At 39.4% G+C, this 23,739-nt stretch overlaps 1 protein-coding gene across 5 annotated transcripts in view; it reads left to right on the forward strand.

The window, feature by feature from the left end:
• The window catches only part of LAMA3 (laminin subunit alpha 3), a 121,282-nt gene that overhangs the window by 43,572 nt on the left and 53,971 nt on the right, over nucleotides 1-23,739 (forward strand). For 4 of the 5 annotated variants that reach the window (XR_012649775.1, XM_075023146.1, XM_075023148.1 and 1 more), the window contains 19 exons: nucleotides 432-569; nucleotides 1,091-1,137; nucleotides 2,064-2,163; nucleotides 3,376-3,428; nucleotides 3,820-3,925; nucleotides 5,683-5,782; nucleotides 6,247-6,403; nucleotides 9,385-9,523; nucleotides 11,138-11,280; nucleotides 12,582-12,682; nucleotides 12,798-12,951; nucleotides 14,335-14,495; nucleotides 16,741-16,849; nucleotides 19,104-19,201; nucleotides 21,499-21,664; nucleotides 21,881-22,007; nucleotides 22,091-22,230; nucleotides 22,595-22,710; nucleotides 23,240-23,451. Coding sequence is in view for 4 of the 5 variants with exons in the window: in XM_075023146.1 (XP_074879247.1) it covers nucleotides 432-569; nucleotides 1,091-1,137; nucleotides 2,064-2,163; nucleotides 3,376-3,428; nucleotides 3,820-3,925; nucleotides 5,683-5,782; nucleotides 6,247-6,403; nucleotides 9,385-9,523; nucleotides 11,138-11,280; nucleotides 12,582-12,682; nucleotides 12,798-12,951; nucleotides 14,335-14,495; nucleotides 16,741-16,849; nucleotides 19,104-19,201; nucleotides 21,499-21,664; nucleotides 21,881-22,007; nucleotides 22,091-22,230; nucleotides 22,595-22,710; nucleotides 23,240-23,451 (2,367 nt within the window). In the remaining variant the exon portion in view is untranslated. Of the gene's footprint in view, nucleotides 1-431; nucleotides 570-1,090; nucleotides 1,138-2,063; nucleotides 2,164-3,375; nucleotides 3,429-3,819; nucleotides 3,926-5,682; nucleotides 5,783-6,246; nucleotides 6,404-9,384; nucleotides 9,524-9,714; nucleotides 9,848-11,137; nucleotides 11,281-12,581; nucleotides 12,683-12,797; nucleotides 12,952-14,334; nucleotides 14,496-16,740; nucleotides 16,850-19,103; nucleotides 19,202-21,498; nucleotides 21,665-21,880; nucleotides 22,008-22,090; nucleotides 22,231-22,594; nucleotides 22,711-23,239; nucleotides 23,452-23,739 lie in introns of all 5 variants that reach the window. The other variant, XM_075023147.1, reaches the window with a different exon arrangement.

Consider the following 23,739-nt stretch of genomic DNA (forward strand, 5'->3'; position numbering starts at 1 on the left):
ATTTTATATTCTGTATTTTGCCATCATATTTTTAAGTGCAGGTCTAATTACAGAATTTGCCCTGTGCTTTCTGTAACCATGGGAAGATCAAGAAAGCAGAAAGCCAAAACCAAGCCTGCTCTTAGGATGGGACAAAGAAGTTGAGGAAGAGAGATTTATTACGGTTCCAGATAATCCTACCTGTTTCTGTCAAGAACAAAGAAAACAATGTCAAGATGGTACAGGTCACCTGAAACTCATAGGTTCCAAGCAGGGGCGAGGACCCTGCGAGTTATAGGAGGACCTTGTGAGCTATTTATTGGAAGGAAAAGTGAAGGACACTCTAGACAAATAGTATTCAAAACCTCTACAGTACTAAAGTTTTGGAAGGTTGTTGCTTGGTACGTACAGGGTGAACCCTCCCACCGCTGTCTATGTTTGTTGTTACGTAGCTTGCCGCTGCTCTCCCGACGGTTCCCAGCACGGCACGTGTGATCCCACGTTGGGGCAGTGCGAGTGTCAAACGGGCATCACGGGGCGACAGTGCAACAGATGCCTTTCTGCAGCTGACAGTTTCCCCAACTGCAAAGGTAATGTTTCTGAGGGAAAAATCCTCCATTCTGATTTGAATTGCCCCCATTTCTATTGCAGGGTACTCCAGGGCACTCTGCTGTGTGCAAACTTTTATAGAAACCCCCTGAAGCATGGGGAGGGAAGGACACACCAGGAGCACATATTAGATGAGCTTATTTGTCATTCTGTATGTTATTTCATGAAGTGAACTATAAGATTAAAACCTTTTTTAGACAATGGCACAGCAACTTTAAGAAAACATCTCTCAGTTCTGTAGGTTAGTGCTATAGTTTTCCAAGTGACTACTTTGTGTACCAAACCTTTGCATAGTCTAAACCGGGCTAAACACACATTGAAAAATCACTATTAAAGTCTTCTGCTGGTCTTGAAGTTTAAAGTGTTTGAGTGCCTCCAAGGTAACCGTGTTAAATAGCCCTTTCATACTCATACGTGCTGCATTGTACTTCTGCACTACTACATTCCGCAGCTCTGTTTTCAAAAGATCTTTCAATGTGTTTTTTTTTTTAATTTCATAAAGGTGTCAACAGTGAATGTGACCCTTCAGGTAGCATTGGTTCTCATTCCGTAAGTATTCTACTGCTGCAGCTAACGGTACGTGTTAATAATTCATGTGCCTTTGCTGAACACATTCACTTCATTGCTCAAGTCCTGAAGCCTGCTCTTAGACTGAAAGAATTGCACAAGCTTATTTGCAGAGTAAGAGTGGAAATAAACTTTGTGTTTTGTTCTTTGATCATACCAGTGCAATTAGCTGTTGAGGATGGTTTTTTTTTATCTTTTGTATATAGACTATGCATACTGTTTATGTCTTCTTGGTGTGCCGGAACACTAATATATACATGCAGATATGCATATAAGCCTATGCAAGTCTCAAAGACTTTCTGGTTCTGGGTCGCAACAGGCCATTTCAGCATCAAAGTATTCTTGAAAAAATTATTATCTCTTTGTAACTGTTGCTATTCCACTATTATTGTTATTAATACAGTGATGGTTATTAGTAGTAGCATATTATCAGAAATCACAATCATTGCTAAATGTGTAGCAAAGAAGACGTAGAGGGTCAGTCTGACAGATGGAAGAGGTATCTATTTAGGCTCATGTATACAGCTATGGGTGTCTTCCACCAGTAAAGGAAAGAGTAAGTATGAAAATTGATTATTATTTTAAAGGAAATTTGTTTTTTAAACTTTTTGCAAAACAGTTAATACTTTAGAACAGTTCTAATAAGGCTATAAAAGAATTGGAAAGTACATCCATTGGGACATTTAGAATAAACTAGGTATGGAAAAAATACGCAGGGTGGAAAAATCCTGTGCTGATAGTATGAGACAGAAAAATCTAAGAAGTCTGAATCAGCCTCAGTTTCTATGCTTCTGTAAAAGTCAGTAACCTGCCTGAGCTGTTAATAGTATTAGTTTTTTCTTAGTACTAAAGAGCAGTATGTTTTTTATGAAACAGATGAACCCATATTAACTCTTTTCTGTCATTAGGGCTATTGTCAATGTCTTCAGCACGTTGAAGGTCCCACCTGTAGTAAATGCAAACCATTGTACTGGAAGCTGGCCAAAGAAAACCCTGAGGGATGTACAGGTACGGTTTCATGACATATTTCTTAGGCTTACAGAATGTGTTAAATTCTCTTGAAAGTCATCTTTGTTCACTGTTGCCATCTTCAGTGCTCAGTGACTTTCACAACTCTTGTTAACAGCATGTTTTTAATGCTACTTAATTGTAACACCAAATTACCCATGATACCAGCAGTTACTTTTAGAAATTAGACCATGATTTCATGAGTGCTTGCTAGTGCTGGACCAAGGTGTGCTCTGAATTACAATGGTGTGTACTTCATATGGCCCTATGGCAATTTTGCTGGAGTGGGATGGGTTTTCTGCCCTTAACACTGAAACCAGAATTTGGCTCATTGTTTTGAGAAAAAGGTGCTTTTTCATTTATTATCATCTCCTATCTTGTAGAGGAGTGAAAAGCCTTCTTGTGGCTTCAGGGTGTGACAAATCTGTTATAGTTTATGTCCATATAATACCAATCTGTTTGCAATTTTCAGTGCTTGCTAACAGCGAGTGTGTGTTTTTCAGACAGATAGTATTCTTTTTAATAAAGGATAAAGATAAAAAAACTTTAAAGGTATTTTTCTCCCCTGCTATGTCCTTTCCAACAGGTTCCACCACAACAGCTACCTAGAAAGGATGAGTAGCCTTAGAGCTGATACCTAGATCATTACATCTTTGACTCTAAATCTCTAAATACTATACAGTCTAAACATCTCCTCAAAGATTAATTACTGCACCTTTCATGTAATTCATCTTCTCTGCCTTCAGTCACAGAGTCAATACTGGGTTTCACCAAACCTCTAGGTCAGCATAGCTCCTTCCTGCATATTTGCTTCATTTATATTTCATATGGAGAGTTGAACTGGTCCCAAAGTAGCACTGCAGAATAGAAGGTGCCAGTCAGGCTGCGAGACACAGTTTTGAATCAATTGTCTGAATGTTTCTAAGAAAGAAAACAATTGTAAATCCAAACTCAAGACTTTGTGTTAAACACAAGTTAGAACACTTCAAAACACACCAGTAAATCACACATACACAGAAGTCCTCACTCTTTCTCCTTTACTTTTCCTTCTCAACTTGTGCTAGTATCCATCTGCTATTCTTGAACCTTGCAGAGTAAAATCCACCTTGTGGCACTATGATTCAAAATTGCAGATTCAGGGTGGTGGGGTTTTTTTCCTGTAAAGTATCTTGAAAAGACAAAATGCAGACTGTCTTTTTTTCATCTGTGCAGCATGCCAGTGTGATGTGAGTGGAACTCTAAGTGGAGTCGGAGAATGTCAGCAGGTAAAGTGAAATTAAAAGAAATACATTAATGAAACTGATTTTTGTAAAGATAAATTGTTGTAACATTTGGTAAGGTAGAAATCTTAGTACTGATTATTGCTTTTGCACATAAAGTGGCTGGTTTTATACAGCAAAGAAGCAGTTTTATACAGAAGTTTTATACACCCTAGGGATGTATAAAAGTTCTGAGAATTTTTCATCATCTTGAGTTTATGTATTTTCTAGTCTGTTGACTGAAGACAGTAAATGACAGAAGTTATGTCCTGATAATATTTTTTGTTGAGGTTAGAATGTTTTTCCTCTTTAGAATTCGAGGGAATTCCAAGTATTGAAAGATTAAAGTTCTGGAAAAGGTGGTGAAACATTTTTGATGAAATTGTTTTCTTCACAGGAAAATGGGCATTGTTACTGCAAATCTAATGTTTGTGGAGATTCCTGTGACACTTGTGAAGCTGGTTATTATGCTCTTGAAAACAAGAATTATTTTGGCTGCCAAGGTAAAATGAATAAAGGACATATCTAGTAGCACATTTGCATTTAGCACAAAAGTCTTTAGAATTCCCTAGGTTGTACTTTTAAAATGTGGATGTATTTGTTGAATAACTCACATGCACAGAGTTTTGCACTACTGCTTGTAATCGTTCGTAACCCGTGTAATTCCTCCTTTCCCTTCCAAAGGGAGAAGGAGCAAGGCAGATGTTACCACTGTGGTTCCCAGCCATTTTGTGGCTCGCTGACGTGCGGAAAGGTGTTACTCTTTGAGTTCATTGTCCTTCACCTCGCTTTCCCCACTTGCCTGAGGCTTCTCTGTCAAATCCCTGCAATGAGGTCCCATGAGGTGCTGCTGAAGCTGTTATCAAATAAGATAACTGAGAGTCATTCCTCCTCTCACTCCTCCTCCCCAGTTGTGGGGCCAGGGATGGTTGACGTTCCTGCAAATGTTACCTGTAGGAGCGGTAGCTGTTCTGCATAGCAGTTTTCTAAGGTCTGCTGCTGCAATAAAAACTTAAAATGTTACAAAAAATACTAGCTTGATTTTTTCTTTTTTTGCAGGTATATTCATATACTGCTTTAGCCCAGGGTTCAATGTGTTTTGAAGAGAGTCAGATGTAGCTGTGATGTGGAGAAAGTGGTCCTTCTGAAGGATACTTGCTCTGCCATGTGTTTTGAGTGATGTAGGGCTACTTCAACAGTTCCCTCCCCTTTTTGTCCCGCCACTGTAGCTTTAGCTTTGTTAAAATTATTGAAAGCACTTTCACTGACTTCAGTGTGCCTTACACCTGTCCATGGTTGATGCAAGAGATTTATTTTTAAAGCACTGAAGTACTTCTAACAATCATTTAATATGTGCAAAGTTAAAAGTAATGGCTACTGTATCAAAGCAAGCTTTCATGCCTAATGTGCAAACCAAGGAGCTAGTGAAAAGGATCTGGTTTCACAAAAGTGTCAAATACTTTAATTATCCTTGATTTCAGTGAGATTACAGGAGCTTAACATGTCTGAGAAAACAGGATGCTTTTACACTACGATGTAAATACATGTTTAGGAAATTTCAATCTTTTAATTCAGCTTGAAATTTTTAGCCTAGACATACTTGTTCCATAGTACGATATATTATACCTCGTTACTAGAGGTGTCCGTTAGCTTGTGCCACAAGTCCTGTCTCCTGTAGAAAGTCATTCAATATTGTTGTCCAGTATTGGTTAAAATTACGCATATGCTTTTATATGAACACATATGTTCTTGTTGTGTGCAACATTTGTAAGATAAATTAAATATTGGGATACCAGACTCTGAAAAATTAACATCTTGCAATTTTTGTAAGTTAGTTGGGTTTTTTGGGGGGGCAGTGGTTGAGGGGGTGGGTTTAATAATTATTCATCGTGATATTGCTCTAGAAATTCTGACTTATTAGCAAAATGTTTGAATGGCTGTTCTGCAAAACTGCAGTCCTGTATTTAGTAATGTGGCATGGCTTATTACTTGTGATTTTTTTTAAAAAGTGGCTTTTGTCACATTCCAAGGAGAAATAAAGAAAACAACTACAAACATGGGAAGCCAGAAATAATTGCAGCTTATGCATGTGTGTTAGCATGTGTTTGAAAGAGTCTGAGGGGAGGGGAGTCTGAAGGGCTCCGGAAGGAGGGAACCAGTCATTAATGGTGTTTAATTAGCGGAAGCGTGGTGTGTTTGCTGATAACTTTTATCACTTTTTTTCTGATGAGATATTTGGCTTCTGCTCTCTGCGTGACAGGCTGCCGGTGTGATGTTGGAGGATCCCTCAGCCCGTCATGTGCCGAGCCTTCGGGTGGCTGCCAGTGCAGGGCGCACATCGTGGGGACGGACTGTCGGGAGTGAGTCTGGCTGTAGCTCCCGATAGCTCATGCTTCAGCACAGTTCTTTTGAAACTGCCCACAAGTCCCTTGCTATCCTTTCACGTGAGGTTCTGGATTTGTTGATAAATCAGCTGATAAATTGTATTAGTTATTGATATTAATTTTGCTGGGCAGTTTTCTTCTGTTATTTTAATAAGATCTTTTAACTTGTTTCCTTAAATAACCAATACCTGTTCTGCAATACTATTGCATATGTATCTATATATCTATCAACAATTATGTAAGAAAATGTATGTAAGCTGTAAAAGCTTCTGGAAAGAGAATTCTCATTACATCCGCCTTATCAGCTGTCTTGAATTTATTAGCTGCTGTCAGGATTCCTCAGTCACCAGAAAGTCACCTCCCTCCCACTGCTTTATGCTCTTAGATGGAGACCACACAGCGACTGATAATTCTTTGTTGTTTTTTCTCCTCCTTGAAAGGCCTGAAAAAAACTATTTTTTCCCTGATCTGCACCACATGAAGTTTGAGATTGAAGATGGTACTACTGTCAAGGGAAGGGACATTCGGTTTGGCTATGATCCTCAGGAATTTCCTAGCTTCAGTTGGAGAGGATATGCCCAGATGTCCTCTATACAAGTAAGCTAGTATTTCACTCAAGGCTTTGCGGTGAAAATATAGGTGTATGGTATGTATGTCTCTATGGTACTGCTATTTGTGTGCAAGGTCATGGAGAAACCAGGAAAAAGGACAGGATCTCACTAATCCGAACGCTTTGGCACTGTATCGCTGTTTGGATTAGTGTGCGTTGGTATTATTATAAGTTAGTCATTGCTTGTGCAAATATGTGTTCTTCAGAAATGTTCTTTGAGGGTTTTTTTGTGAGAAATACACATTTTGCGATAGGTGTAAAGAAAAGAACTAATAGCTTCAAAGTCTATAATACTAAGTGCAGAAATTCTTGTCATGCTAAGGAGAGCAGAAACAGCAGAAGACTGATGCTTGGCTAAATAATTTGAGTTACACAATTCCGTGGCAGTCTGTGTCCATAAGATCTTCTTGTACTGTCACAGTGCTGTCACTGACATCTGCTTAGACCTGCAGCTTACATTGGGCAAAGAAGAGAAAGGCACCAACTTTTATTAGGAATGATACCTTCACATTACAGCAAACAGGAGAATGTGTGATTCAGTAAAAGAAGCTGTTAGCAGGAGCATATTGGCAACATATATTTTAGTCTCATGACAGTCTACAAATAAACTAAACAACTGCAGGGAGAATAAGTAAATCACAGGAAGAAAGTCACCGTAATCTAACTGTGTGAGAAGGGACCTGTCTGACTTTGGACTGAACTGCTACCAAATGAACCAGGATTTTAAAACAGTAGATTTGAGCAATAAATGGGATTTTCTCACTCTTCTTAAAAGTAGTACTATGGTATAGTTGTGTCCAGCCCCTGTAAGTTGTCCAAGGACTAATGGATCTCTATAGTCTGAGACATAAGCACATAACCATTGCACAAGCATAGTGATTTCCTTTCTGTTCTTCATTTTTCACTCTTTCCTCTTTGTTCTTTTGGGTTTTTTTTATCCCAGAGCTCATATTTGTTGGATCTTCAGAACTACTCCACATTCACAAATGAAGGCAACTCTCCAGTAGCTGTGATTTCTTAACTTCTGCTTTCTAATTCAGCTGCTTTTTGCATTTCATATCCAGTAGCATTTTGTAAAGAGATAGTGAAAGGGCTTAGTCTCTAATCTTGCTAAAAGTGTGCATTATTTTGCTTACCTGGATAAAGCTTTTCACTCATGTAAGTAATTGCCAGCTCCAGGCCCTCCTTAGTTAGATCCTTGCATAACTGAGATAGTCTCACGTTCTTCATTTCAAGGAACTTTCCTGATTTTGACATAGCATTTCTGTGTCTTGCAGGACCCTGAAATAATCCTCCTGACATTTATTTTGTAGAAAACAAGTAGTGTTACCATATCTACCACACAAAAGGCTAATGTAACAACTTTTTGTGAACAGAAACTATTTCAAAACAATTAAAAATTTTTGATGTGAAATAAATAAACTGTGTGTGACCTCAGTGGAGGTCACTGGTGCCCTGTCATGCTGCTGACATGAGTGTCTCATTATTGACTGAGAAGCTGACAGTCGGGCTCAGATTTTAAAGCACTGGCCAGAGTTGCCCAAGTTTGTGACAGAGCTCAAAGAATAATTTCTCCCCACTCCCTGCCTTTGCTTAAAGCCAGGGACCGACATCTCTTTCTTCCTCATTCCTCACATATCTCTTCTTTCTCTCCCTTCACTGTGTCTTCTAGATTTTCCATAAAAGCTTAGAAACCATTTTTATAAATCTCCTGAAGCATGTTTCTTTATTTCTTTTGCCTTCTCTTTTTTGTTTGTATCTATTTTTCAATAGATAATGTTCCCTCAATGCCTGTCTTATCCATGTAGTATCCTTCAGAAGCTGTCCTTCTCCATTTAAAACAATACTTGTAAATCCTTCCCCTAATTGTCTGTATTTTCCATTCTGGTCCACTGCCCTTCTGCTATCACCTAGATTTTAGCTATCTAGTCTCTGTAGATCTCTCAGCCCTGCCATCTGTCATTTGTCTGTCTTTGCTTTCTGCTTTGCATTTCTATTGAGAAGGTGGAGGTCTCTGGGATGATGATGATAGAATTGAGGAATATACATTCAGAGCAGCATATGGGAGCTGGCAGTCTTGCATTTATTGTAGCTTTTAGGAGTAAGAGAAAATGAGGCTTTGTGGTCCATTCTCAAATGTATGGAACAGAGAAAAAACCTGTGTGCATTTGGGGAAGCAGAATGGACCCCAGTGGTGGGGAGGTCACCGTACCGCAAGCATCTTGGAAAGGGACAGTGAGTGGATTGTGACGGGTGAACTGGTGGGAGTTGGATTATGAGGGGAGCTTTAGGATTTTGGATGGGAAGAAGGAAGCCAAACCCTTGAGGTTGCACCAATCCTATTTTTTCCTAATCCACCACCAACCTTTGAACATGTCTCTGCCAATTCTGTTGCTCTGCAGACGAAATAATGGGGTTTGTATGAATGCAGCCTCCTGCGGGCTCGAGAACTGCGTGGCTCCAGAGGTGTCCGTTCAGGCCCAGGGCAAAGAGAGTTATGCATGGTATTGCATTTTAAGAAACCAAGGGATCTGGTGGAGGAGTAGAAGTTGTTCCAGCGATGGTCTGAGACGTCTGCATGCTGTGGAGCATTGCGTGTGATCTCGGACTAGGGTCAGTGACTCTGGCCTGTTCCTTGGGAAGCCAGGATTACAGACAGCCCTCGATACCATACACCTCCATTATGGCATGGGAGGGGAGAATAACAGTAAAATACTGCCCATATATCAAGGTGCAATATCAACACACACGTTAATTCAGCCATTCTGTGTCTTTCTGGATAGGCTGTTATTCAACAAGAGTTTTATTTCACAGGAGGTTTTGTTCTATATGCTTTTGTAAGCTGCCCGAGCCTTTCTTTTCTGTTATGGAGTTTGTCTTTGCCAAATGGGTTTTCTTTCTCTGGGTGCTAGTAACAAATAATATACTTTCCTTTCCTCCTTTTTCCCTTTCTTTTTATTTTTCCCAGCCAGAGGTGGTTGTGCCTATCACTGTGGCTTCCCCTAAGCTCTTCCACCTAGTCCTCCGCTATGTCAGCATGGGCTCAAAAAGCTCTAAAGGGAAGATCTCAGTTGCTGAGGGAAAACATTTTGGCACTAATTATACTTGTAAGTGAATTAATTTTCTCACTAGGCTTGCCTGTCTTCCTCTGTCATACACCAGCATTGCCGTTCCAGTATATACTTGTCTGCATGTGCATTTTTCTTGTAGGACTTTAGTATGGTGCTTGCATGGCTTCTAACTGTTCCTCTATTCAGCACTTTACGGCTGTTTTTGTTTATTAACTTCCATTTTTCAGAATGAAGTGAGGATAACTTTGAATGTGGAAAAATCAAACTTCTACTTATTTCGCATTATCCTGAGGTATATTAACCCTGGAGGTGAAACATTATCTGGTCGCATATCTGCTTGTCAGTCTCGGCCTGAAACAGGTAGGTGCAACTCAACAGCACAACAGATCAGGTGAACGTTAGATCAGAGGAGCCTTTTCAAGGTGCACCTAAGTCAAATTTGTAATGTCGCTTAAAATGCATCACTTTGTTAAAAGTGTCAGTTCTTTTGTGCTTTTCCTAATATATTTTGCTGTGTAATTGATGTGGCTGTTTTTGCATGAAACCCCTGCTTACAGTAGTAATCAACATGTGTTTTTCCAAATGTTTGCCAAACAGTACTTTCAGTTCTGTACTTGTTGGCTCTGAACTGTGTGTTTTATGAAGCTTTTAAAGAAGGGATAACAGCACTTATTTTGGTTTAGTTGCCTTTGATATTTCAGTTTAAAGGTGGCTTCTGCCTTCATTCCATGAATAACATTCATTTAATGATAAATCCAATCTACCAAGTTAGCCCTCATTACAGACCTCAACAGCATGTGATGCCTTTTGGGCCCTGATAAAAGATAAATACTCCATATCCTTTGAACGGTAGAGGCATACCAACCCTATATGCAGAATTATCTCTTATTATGCCTAACCTCTGCATACCGATGGGAGCTAATGGAGTTTAGTCATAAATGCTTTTAGTAATTCGGAGGAGACAAAACTGAAAACTTCACAGATACTACTCAGCAGAGTGGCAGCAGTTCATGGTCACGTCTGGCTGATATTGCCTGGGACGCAGGGAACCAGCTTTTGTCTGTGTCCAGGGGCTTCAAAGAGGAAACCTTTAATATTCATAACAATTGATCCTCATGACTTCTTTTTGATAAAACATACTGCAGCTATCTTTCTGTTGTACATCATCTCTGCCCAGAAGTTACCTTCAGTTGCTATTTGTAACTAAACTTTTTAGATGCTACTAAAAACCTCCAGTGTCTGAAATATTTGGCTGGAAGTCGCATGAGAACAGGGCTTGTCAGCTGAACATACTGTGAGTCGGTGCAGAGACAGGTTGTATGGAAAATAATGGAAGGGGAAAGTGGAGAAGTGAGTATTTCAGAATATTGCAAAACTGGCCATTACAGGGGCAGAGCTCTGCTTTTCTGAACCAATTTGCTCAAGACTAATAAGAATGAAGACAACAACCACTGCATAGCTCTGTAGCTTACTGTGTGTGTTCGAATGCACTGTTAATATGTATTGACACAAAATCATTGATCAGCTCCTGTTAGACCAAGTTTAATGGATGAAATCATCAGTCCAGCACACTAAGCGAGTAGAGACATCTTACAGAGTCCCTTATTTTTCACTTTTTTTTTTTTCTTTTTAATTTTTTTTTGCTGGCAGGGGCTGCTCAGAGCAAAGAGTTTGTCTTCCCACCCAGCAAGGAGCCAGCTTTTGTCACAATCCCAGGAAAAAGCTCCACAGAGCCTTTCTCACTGGTTCCAGGCACGTGGACTGTCAGTATAATGGCAGAGGAAGTCCTCTTGGTAAGAAAACAATTGAGGAAAACAAGCGCTTGAGGGCTGTCATGATAGCATTGCTCTGGAGTTATTTGCCGGGAAGAACCCTGCAAGCAATTGAAATTCAGCACTAGTGAAAAGAGTACAGCAGCAGAATATCATTATGAAAATTTACAGTTCTGCCTCTTCTTTCTTTTTTTTTTCTTCTCTGACTTTCACCTGCTCTAATTTTCCTTGTGCTTACAGACTTTAAGTCTATCCGGAATCTGTAATTTCAAAGGGTAAAGTAATAGTAACATACAACACAATTGGTTGAGCATAAATGCCCACAGAAATTCATCATTCTTACATATCAGATGTCATATCTAAAGCTTGGTTCTGCCACAGATGATCAAGGCCTTAGTTTCTTGACAAAGATTCTTCAGAAAAGTATTATAAGATGGGCTACATGATTAGCAGGTCATTTTCTAAATGTTTTTATCCTCCCATCATTACTGTCCTTTCACTCACTGAAAAACTGAAAAATTTTCTGACAGCAGTTCTGAGAAATTGCTATAAAAAGAAAAATTGTTTGAGGTGATCATTTATGAAAAACCTTAAACATGTGTGATCACAAAGACAGCATACTGAAATTCACATGTATATTGTATAGGGTTAACAAGTAGACAGTGTCTTTAGTCGTTAAGCCTGGGGCTCTGTTAAATTTATGGAATACCACTTAAAATGTTACTAAAGAGCTTGCAAACATATTTCTTGCTGAAAGTGACAGTACTTATTGTGCCTGGTTTTTTTACTAATACCTTTGAAAAGGAATTTATTAATGATCTTAGCCCAGCAAGTAGGCAAGGCAGAGAAAAAATATACCAGCTTTTGAAGCACAGCTTAAGAGATTACATGGAATATTTTTATGAAGTCGCCTGGGATACATGAATCTCCCTTGTGGAGTCACGCACAGTTGAGTTGTGTGCATGTGGATTGCGCTTCTGGGTGAAAACTGCACCCAGCTGGCTCTCTGTTACCAAGCTGGGGGGGGCCTCATTTATGAGCCCTGTCTTGTACAACACATGATGGGAGAGTGGCTTCAGAGCTTCCCTGCTTGCAGGGCAGCTGCCTTGATCCCATCTCTAGGAAGGTGTAAGTAGAGTTAGGGAGACATATTCTGATGCTATTGGCCCATGTAACAACAGAAAAGTCGACATTTTGCAGATATCCTCTGTAAAAATTATTTATGTGATTGGTTTTGTTCATTGCTACATTGTGAAAGTCTAGAGATGTTCCTTTTGTAATTTTCTGCATGGTCTTGCATTTGTTGTATTCTTTGTTCTTAGGATTATTTGGTGCTGTTACCTAGTGATTACTACGAAGCATCCATCTTGCAGATCCAAGTTACAGAGCCTTGCACCTATTCAGGACGTGCTTCAACAGAGCAGTCAGTATATACGCTACAGAATAAACCAGTGCCTTGGATTATTTTATTATTATCCTGCTGCACGTGAAACCAATAATAATCCTGTGTTTTGTTTGTTTGGTTTTTTTTGTGTAAGCTGCTTGCTCTATCAGCATTTGCCACTGGGCAGATTTTCCTGTGTCCTTGGTTCAGAGGCAGTGTACTTCAGACATGGGGGAGAATACAGAAGACTATCTGTGCGACAGCCAACTCCCGATCAACCAGTGATGACCCATATCAGTGGAAGAGAGGTCAGATTCCTGCCTGCTAATTGCAGTCCCATCTGCACTGTTGACTATAAACCTACTCAACTAAAATGCTTGCACATTTACAGCTCAGGATTTGCAGATCTGTAATGCATCCCTAAAACAGACTCTGCACCAAGCTCTGCATTCTGTACAGAACTGTGTAAACAGATCAGTGTAAGCAGATTTATAGCTGTGACTAGAGTGGATATTTCACTCTGATAGAAGTATTTTATTAAATAAAAATCCTTTTGCTTTAGGCATACTGGCTTGTTCAGCATACTGTTTAATTGCAGCAGAAATGGCATAATGGTTTGTTAGCAGAAATGGTGTACATGCATCACTATAATCTTTTTTCTTAAATAGCTAAACTTAGGTAAAATATTTGCTTTACTAAAAACAAGCGGAAGCAATTATACCACTGCTGTAGGTGCATTGAAAGAGAAACATATATTTATGAAAAGCTACACTAGAAGTGTTTGGTAAAAATAAGGTATTTTATCAAGTACATGATAATTACATGAAAAATGATTATGCCATCTGTTACTGTGCTTGGATATTGCTTTTAAAAATACCAAGTGCAACAAGAATACTTACATGCCACAGGCCCTGGTGCTTCATCACTGATGCATGTGCAAAACTTTACTGGTATGAATAATTGCAGTGACGTCAAGAGGGCTGTTGACACAATTATCTACAGGTTTAAGTGTTCACAGCCTAAGGAAATATTGAGAAAAAAACAGTTTAAATTTGAAAATAATTATATAGCCAACTGTAGCAAAAACCTCTGTAACCACAGCACTTTCCATACAACTACTTTGAAGTATTTTGCATCAAATATTGTGTTAACCAATTTGTGCAGATAAACTAAAAGAAAAACTTGATGCTTTAGGAAGCGGCATTGGCTGTTTGCTGGAGAAGATACTTTCACTCTTTGTAGGGAATCAATATACAGCACTGCTCTAGTAGGAATTGTGGTCCTGGAAATGTTTTTTTCAGTGGAAAAGTAGACTCCATTTGTATATGTTATTAAAGATAGCTCAGAGATGACAGTGACAATTTTTTAGTATTATTAAAATTTCCTCACTGGTATGTTCTACCAGGAAGAAGAGAGTTAATAATATACTCATTATTAGGCTTATTTTACAGCCTGCTTAGAACTGTTATAATGGCAGCTGCTTCTTGAACCTGGTTGACTCTTATTAGTGGACAAAGTGATATTTACAGGCATTGCTTCCATTCTGCTGGATGTCTTTTGCTGAGACATTACAGGATTGGCCCTGGACTAATGCTGACCGGTTGGCTTAAAGGGCAGGAAAAGGGAGCTTCCTGCAAGAAAGGGAGTGAAAAATCTAATGGCTTTTTTCTTTTTCAATGATCTTGATCTAGGTCAATTTACAGATGACCATAAATGTTCCTCAAGTTGGTCGCTATGTTCTGGTTTTTGAATATGCCAATGAAGAGGATCGGTTACACACTGCTGAGGTAATAATACATAGCCCTGGACCTGTCACTGAAGGCAGAGTGAGAATATATAGTTGTAAATACAGGTAAGAATTTCTGAAGTAATCACTACATGATTAAATAAGCATTTGGGATATAATTATACTTTTTATGTATTAGAATCCATTTTGCTATGTAGATTGTTTGAATTTCAGCATGATTTAAAAGCAAGTACATGATTCTGTGGGTATTGTACAGATTTTTAATTCTCGCTGTGCAATCAGCTCATTAAATACTGCTACTGCTTCAGTGAACTGTTTTCCTATACAAAGTGTAACTTTTTTTATATACATTCAAAAATCCTCATAAACTATTAATCTCCAAGTCTGATTGAAGAGCATCACTGTTGGCTGTAGATGCCTGCACTATTTTTATTTAGTTAAAAGCATGTCCAAGGGCTTTGACTGTAAAAAATGTAGCAGCCAGTTTTACAGAACATTCCCACTGTTTCCAATAAGATCTGCTGAAGCAGAAGCATAAAGGTCTCTGAAATTCTGAGTGTAGCCATCCTCTGGCTGTTAGGCTGTAGGCAACGTCTTCAGCCGAATGCTTCTTTATCCTTCTTGACTACTGAGGTAACTGCAGATGTTTCTGCACAAGAGATTTTGTCTGTCCTGAGTGAGATTGTCTTTAACACTTAAGCATTTCAGCTTATGACTCAAGTAAGGGTTGTGATCCTGCAGATGTTTGTGCCCCTGGCAGAGCCTACCCAGTGCCAGGGGACTACAGACATGCATCCCTTTTTCCTGTGAGCCTAGAGTTTGGCAGATTGGAGGCTTAGCAATATGCAGGATGAAATTGCCCAGCAAGAAAAATCATTTTCATCAGCATGTTTCTGATACAGAGCAGAGCTGTGTGGAGCAGTGACCTTGTCAGGTTATTGCTGGGGAAAGCTCTTATTTTAGCCTGTTATGTAACACTTTGAGCCCCAAACTACTTGCTATAAATCTTCCACTTTATTGCTTTTTTTTTTTCCCCAAACACATTTTATGGGCTAATTTTGAACATACTTGTTTGTTCATATGATAGATTAAGAACTTGCTAATGAAAATACAAAGAAAGTCCTTGCTACTTTAATGTAGTAATGCAGTAAATCCCTTATGCAGCCATTCTGCATGAAGCTAATGGTCAAATTGCAAGTAAGTTGCTGTGTCATCTTTCCTAAGCAGGAAGCTAAAAGTCTCTTCTCTTAAAAAATAGATCAAGAAATTACATAGTGGTACATGCAGATAAGAGTGACTTGTAGAATCAGGAAGACATTGTGCCAGGCGTTCTTACAGCTCTATGAGCTTGATTATTCCCAATAAAACATTGTAAGAGAATAAAACATTGCAAGCTTCCAGCGAATCACCAATAAGGGACCTATATTTCTCTGGTCTTAAAAGTCCTTAGCCCTGAGCTGACCTTATTTGTGAGCTGTGCTCTAAACAAGAGTGAAACTTCCACATTCTCCAATTCATAGAGGAGAAATAGAGAAGCAATTGTATGGTGATTACAGCTTCTCACCCACAGCATGCTGGCTGGCCTAGCTGAGCAGGAGTGCAGAGAAAGAAAAGAAATTAGAGCCTTATATGACTTCTCTTTAGCAAAAGGAAACTTTTGTTACTTTTGGCAAGTTGCAGGGGTCATGCTCCCTGAACAAGGCAGAGTTCAAAGGCTTTAGCAAGACTCTCCTTAGTATGTGTTTGTCTTTACCAAAGATGCGCAGCCAATTGATGGTAGCCAGTAAGCAGCAAACCTACCTTTTTTCACTTGTATTGAGGAGTATCTCAGTGTACAGAATAGCTTCCTAAAATCAAGGTGTGCCCAGCTGCCGTTGTGTGGGTGAGAGCTGCTGATCCACACCATCAACGGCGCGTGGCAGTAGTGGAAAGCAGCAGCTGGTGCGTGCTGGCCCCTCAAGGACTATGGCCCAGGCACAGAATATTAGTTACATGCCATCTTACACAGCTTGGAAACCTCTGCAGATGGCACGTATGTGTATCTGTCTGTTCACATCCTGCTTAAAGCAGTAGCTCAAATGGAGATCTGAGCTGAGCTCTGGAGGTTTGGGCTCTGGGTAGGTCAGCCCACAAAGGACAAGCGGTGTTTTGTACGTGGTAGGTACATCCTTTGCCTCACTGGTGAGGATACTGCACCTTCACCAGTGGCCAAAGGCACTTGTTACAATCCAGCAGGACGGCTAGGCACCAGTGGTGAGGCTAGCCAAAAGCTAGGCAGCTGAGCTAGGCAGTAGCCTAAACAACCCAGCAATGCCAGCAGGCTCATTTTTAATCCTGCTTTCTGTCTCAGTTTCCTTTGTCGCAGCGTTGTAGTTGACGATAGGAATCGCGTTGCTGTCTATGACCTTCTAGCAGATACAAAGATAGATCTTAAGGCATCATCAAGTAATTTTCTTCTGGTAAGTTTTTGTTTTCCATTTTTCAATACTTGTTCCCTGAGTGGGTAAAGAGAGATACTTTTCTCCCTATGTTCACGTGCTGTATGGTAATGTTTGAAATGATGTATATTAGATGCTTGAAGATGTTTTTTTATATATACTCAGAGAATACCAAGGCAAACTTGATCAGTTTCAAAGATAAACAGAAATTCGCCTTTCTTGGCGAGGGTTTTTCCAACTCTCTTGTGCTTTATTTCAGTTCCCATTTCTCTTCTGCATGTAAACTTTAAATGAAAAATCTTCTGGTATCTTCTTTACTTCATCATTATTTTTTTTCCTTATCTTTCACTTTTTTAAAATCCTCAAAACCCATGTGGGAGTTTCCTGGGTCTTTTACAAAATTTAACTAATAAATGTGTTCATTTCAGGTAATAAATGCATTAATTAATCATGCAACTTTTAAATACTTTGACTAAAAAGCATTTACTGCCCTCTTTTGGCCACACCAGGAATACATTTTTCTGGACACTGAATTTTCTTCTATGCTGTTTCTGTTTTCCATTTTAGAAACACAAGATGAGTTACACGGTTGGTTAAAATCTAGAGTTGAAACCCAGCTATAAACATAGAGTAGTTTCGGGAACTGTTAGAATTAACAACTGATACATGCTTTCTTCATTTCATGAGGCAGTGTTCAGTGTGAACAAATACCATTTAAATTGTCTGTTAGCTCCCTGCAGCAATTGCTGTGCTAACAAGATCCATATCCAAAAGACGTTGATATTATTAATCTGTATCTCCACATGTGGAAGTCTCTTGTGCTAAAAATCTCTGTATTTTTATTTCTAAATTCTAGTTTTCATTTTCTGGATAACTTGCTGCAAGATAAATTTCAATATTCTCCTGAGATACAGGAAATATATCCCCATGTTAAATATAAAAACTGCACTTAGCAAAAGATTGGAAGAAGGGCGAAAAGAAGAGCTTCTGGTATATGGACACTAATCATGGAGTCAATGGCAGCAGCTTTGGAGTTAACGAAAGACCCTTGTGTGACCCCCTGTCATGTAGACCAGAGAGGCAAAGGGGAACCATCCCCAAAGCTGGAGTTCAGAAATCTGGTCTGAATAAAGGGGAAATGGGGTTCTTGAGGTCAGCTTTCAAGAGAGGCTCTTACAACCTGATAGTCTTTATCTCACACTGATGCATACAAGCTGTCTAAACCCAGACCGTGTTTCACACTAACTTTTTAGCCACTCACAAAGTGCAGTTCAAAGCTTCAGAGTCTACCCTCGTTCTGCTGCAATGGGCTGGAGCCCTGTGGGTCATTACATGCAGGGCAGGCACAATGTTTGCTGCCCAGGAAGAGGGACTTCTCTAGCACTCTGCCTTCTAGCTTATAAAGGGTTTCTAGACCCTGTGTGCTACTGCTAAAACACAAGCTGAGCTCCCTTAGGACCTGCTTCTAAACTGAATCACTTTGCACATTAATGAATTCTCCCTGTGCAATTTTTGTTCATATTAATACATGATGCTAGTTATCTTACTGCTTATCAGGCATTTTTATCTCCTTTTCAAGGAGTTCATGCACAAGTTTTGTAAACTGCGCTTAGGTATTTTGTAAGTGCAGGTAATATTTTTTTATTAGTGCAAACTGTTGTATCTACCCATAAGCTTTCCCTTGTGTTCTTACCACCACGACTATAGCAGGACTACCACAGCTTCATTTGCTCGTGTCTAGTTTTAGTTAAAAAAAAAATAAAAAATCATATGCGGTCTCATTGGCTTTTAAAATGAGTTCTGAATCTACTGCGAATAATCCTGGTGTCACTGAAACTCACTCCTACAGACTTTGTGCAAGCAAGTGTTCATGCTTGCATTTCAGAAGGTCTAGGAATTCCCCCAGTGTCCAAAAGTCTCTAACACCACAGGTGAGGGCTTTTCCCTCCCACTTCTGCATGCTCCTTGCCTAGCTTCTGACCCCACGAGCTGGACTTCTGTCATTCCCATTGCCATACATACACTTATGTTTTAATTTATTTAACATCTGAACAGCCAACATTCCCCTGAGAAGGACAGAAAAATGCTATTCGACACTGAGGCATTCAGTTGCAGGCAGGTAAGGAGATCCAAAATCTTGTGGGAAGTCCATGACAGAACATGGCTTTGGGCTTAGGTCTCCCCATGCTAAAATTAGGCTTCATCCTTCCCGTTCTGGCCTGGCCCTGTTATTTACAATATTAATTGTTAATTGTGCCTTGTGCTTCTTTTTCAGCACAAGGTTTGTATTATATCAGCTGAAGAATTTTCTCCTGAATATGTGGATCCTAAAGTACAGTGCATAGCTGCTTACAGGAGTACCCGTGATGGAAGGTAACTTGCTTGGTTTTATCCTTCATATTTTCTGAAGAAGACCTTGAAAGGCAGACTAAATAGGATTTTAATTCTTTTGAATGAACCTTTGCTTAGTGACTCACAGGTGATTTGTAGGCCATTTTTGCAAACTAGTATTTCTAAAAAAGCTAGTGTTAATCTAGGCAGTCTTTGTGCAGGATTTTCTTAATACTAGCTTCTTCCTGGCCCATCTGAGCTACTGGGTGCTGATGCATTAGAAAACATGCATCTTTGACATGTCATCCGGTATGATAGGTGTCCAAGCTGGAGAAACATTGCTGCTTCAGTGGCCTGAAATGCTTACTGCTTCATCTGGAGTTTCGTTCTGAATGTTACTGCTTTTACTGTTCCAAAATGGCTTGAATTTATCATTAGGTAGGGGATGTGACTGCGCTTTCAGACACAAATCCACCAGCTCAACTTGGCAGCATCAAAATACTCAATGTGTAAACCCCTGCTTCACAAACAAGCCATTCCCTTGTCCATTTCATCATGGGGCCCCTATGGTAGGTGTGCCCTCAGCATTCACCCTGCTCAGCAACACCAGGTGATCCTTCTCCTCCATTATACTTGTATAGGACCAGTAATTAGAGCGCTCGAGTACAGCTTGGTTGACCCAGGTTGACAGCTCGTCCTGCGAAGATCTGAACCTGAACTTTCACTTCCCAAGTGGTCAGGTTTGGGTTCTGCAGAGCACTTTCTCTGTCCTGTTGAAACTCTTCCCCTTTCCATATGCTTTATTCATTGGGCCATAGAGGAACTATCACTGCAGCTTCCAAATTAGGGAGCCCCACTTTTCAGTTCCTGTTGCACTCCCCAGGATGTCCCTCGTGATGCTACTCCTCAGGCTTGCTTCCTACTGATCTGGCAATGGCAAGGGCCTCAGAGTAAAAGTAAATGTCATTTGCAAGACTTCAGAGGCAGAAAGAGTTGGTGACTAGGTCTAACAGTTTTCCAGACGGTAGCTTCTAATATAAATGGTTGAATTGAAATAGAAAGCAGAAAAATCTGGATAGTAAATTGGATAAAAGCATGTGACTGTACTTGGCATCCAAGCATGCATCACATTGAATTGCAGCTTTAATTCTCCTGCTCGGAGTGTAACAATTGAGAGCAGCTTTCTAAGACTGAAGGTACTTGTCCTTGGACCAAAGGTATTTTGCATTTTGCATTGAAAAATTCCCATTTTCATATTTTGCATTGAAAATTCCCATATTCTGAGTAAAATAGGGGAAAGAGGCTGGGAGAAAATCATGGTTTAAAGTAAAGCTAATGTAGAAATTTGTACCTTTTACTTTCGTTTTGTGTTGGTTGTTTTTTTAATCTCTTGTTACGTTTGCATAGTTTACTGTATGTTTATGTTCTGTTATTAAGACCATTATCTGGTAGCATTCTTGCTTTCCTGAAAGTGTTTAGTGTTCACCAAGTTGAAAGATGCAGAGTCTTGGCTCAGTTTAACAGTATTATAAACGGATGCTGCATGTGATTTCCCACACAGGCCTGGCAAACACATCTCAATCCTTGCCCTGAAACATACTTGCCATTTCAGTTCTGGGCCTGTCTTGAGCAAAGATTAATCATTATCTGTTGAGTACTTACAAGAAGTGAACAAAGACTAGCAGGAAACCCCCCAAAACATTTTCTCCTGCAATCTTGGAAAATACTTCTCTCAATCAAGTTTTTCAGAATTAAATATACCAAGGAAGAAATAGTTGAACACAGCAGTGCATGAATAAGGATGCTTTCAAGGAGCACTGTTATTTATTTTGGCTCAAATTCTACAAATATTTGAGTGTATACTTAACTTTCTAAGTACTTAAGTAGTCCCATTGACTTCAGTGGGAAAACTTGCATGTTTAAAGGATACACCCATGTAAATATTTGTAGAACTGAGAATTCAATATTAGTACAGATTCTGGTGAATGTAACTAACTGGATTAACTAAAATTTATTTAAAATTTTAACACTCTTGATTCCCTTAGGTTTAATCTTCCTTAGCAAACTCTTTCCATTGAAACTGTTCAGGTTATGGAAATTTTGAGTGAATAAAATCAGTTGATGCACATTTTCCCCTTTGTGAGTTAAAACCATACCTCTTGTTTTCATTTACTTTCTGATCATTTACATAGAATCCAAACAGTAACAGGGATTACTATTGCATTATTAATTGTAATACAGTGTAATATATTGAGTTCTGTGAGTCAACTGCTTTTTCTTTTATGATGCTTAAGAAATTCTCATGGCCCCAAGAGTAATTACTATAATTCTGTCTTTAGTGCAACATGCATTCCCTCAGTGTACGAAACTCCACCAGCAGCTTTGGTATTGGATGCATTCAAGGATGGGAAAATTTCCGAAGTACGGAGAAATATACTCACTGATCCACTGAGTGCCCCTTTACCTTCTGACTCAGTTAACAGAGTCACCTTGACACCATTACAGGTATCTCATATTTTGAAAACTTTGTTGGATGTGCTTGGCGTGCAAACAGATAGGAGCATGCAGTTATAATGCTATATTCTTTGAAGATAGTTTACTTGCTGAGAGATGCTAAACTCCCTCTCTTTCATTGCAGGTAGGTGGCACAGAGCAGAGCTCATAAACGCAAGAATTTTTCATGAAACAAATATACTATCAGAGCTGTTCTTGTTTCTGCAGAACCAGATTACCTTGAGTGGCAGAGTGCCCCGCTTGGGCAGATACGTATTTGTGGTACATTTTTATCAGCTCGCACACCCGGTGTTCCCCGTGCAAGTGCGTGTGGATGCAGGACATGTGTGGTCAGGTAAGCATCTGAATTTGATCTAATTTCCTTTCTCAGCATGTTGGCACATGGACCATATTTTGGAATTATGTTTTTTCTTCTAGGTTCCTTCAATGCTTCATTCTGCCCTCATACCTCTGGCTGTCGGGATCAGGTGATTGCAGAAAACAGAATTGAGCTTGACATTTCTGAACCTGAGGTCTCTGTTACAGTGATGATACCTGATGAAAGAATGCTAGTTCTGGTATGTTTATTACATGAATGTACTTGGAAATGTTACCCTCAGTTTCACCATTCATTTAGAGATAGATGCAAAGATGAAAGCCAAAAAGAAAGAATTTATCCTTTAATGTTGTGTTTCACATTTTTAGGATCTTGTGCACTGCTTCTGTTTTATTTTAAATTTTTAAGATACTATACACTGCTTATAGCATCAAAACCCTGGGGGGAAGATAGGTATATTTTCCTATTTTCTTTCAGTTAAAATGTTACAGATTTTTAGAAAATCCAGAACCCATAATGAAGCAACATTTAAATATAAGAATACCTTGGCTTGTGTCTTTTGCTTTTCTCTGAAATGTACAATTTAGCTTTCTTGTTGTTTCAAGGAAAATGTCTTAGTTGTTCCAGCAGACACCTACAGTTACAAAATTCTTGACAAAAAGACAGTGGACAAGTCATTTGATTTTATCAGCCAATGTGGACGAAACAGTTTTTATATTGAGTAAGCATCACTTTCTAAAAAACTGAATGTCGACAAGAAGCTGGGAATTAATATTACTTTTACTCTGTATTAAAGACATATGTATAAAGTCCCCATCATTATGCTACATTACAATGCTTTTAATGGCTTATGCTGGCCCATTAAATTTCCGTGAGTCATTTTTCCATGACTTTCTATTGTAAATGAATTGTAAAGGTAGAGCTTTATTGCTCACAATACAAAAGAGGAAAATCTGTGTCATCTTTCTGTCTTTGGTATTTCCATCTTTGGTATTTGGTATTTTGCTTGGCATGTCTGAACTGATATGACTAATATACGCACTTTCTTTGAAAAAAATCTCTTACCTGCCTGTTCAAAGCCATTCACCACTAACTTAATTAAAGTACATCCTTGCATGTGTACTGATGCCATCCTTATGTCAAAGAACTGTTTGAAAGACAGGACCCTAATTTACTGAACCGCTGCAAAGCACGCTAATAACAATTCCCAAGTGCCAGTACTTACATGATTTATATTTCAATTTAAATAGCCCAGAAGGATCATCAGCCTTCTGTAAGGACTCTGTAAGGTCACTAGTGGCTTTCTACAACAACGGAGCCCTGCCATGTAATTGCCATAGCGCAGGTGCCACAAGCCCTACTTGCAGCCCCCTGGGAGGACAGTGTATTTGCAGACCTAATGTCATCGGTCGTCAGTGCAGCCGATGCCGAAGTGGCTACTATGGATTCCCATTCTGCAAGTGTAAGTACATGCTTGGACTTGTTCAGCACCTGGCCCGACCTTTTATTTAATTCTCATTAATTACTGCATAGGTACCGCAGCCTCACTTTTCTTTGTAGGGCATGATCCTATTAGAAGCTAGTTGAGCCACCTCAGATTTAGCATAGCATAACTTTCGGTTTAAGGCAGAAGTAACCGCATTCCTTTAAAGCACACGTAGTTCACGATGAAGTGTGCCTTTGCATGTGTTGTCTGATCAGGCATATTAGGCTTACAGTTAAACTGGTTAAAATTCATATTGCCACTCTT

Source organism: Buteo buteo, chromosome 3 (genome assembly GCF_964188355.1).
Source record: "Buteo buteo chromosome 3, bButBut1.hap1.1, whole genome shotgun sequence".
Taxonomy (NCBI): Eukaryota; Metazoa; Chordata; class Aves; order Accipitriformes; family Accipitridae; genus Buteo; species Buteo buteo.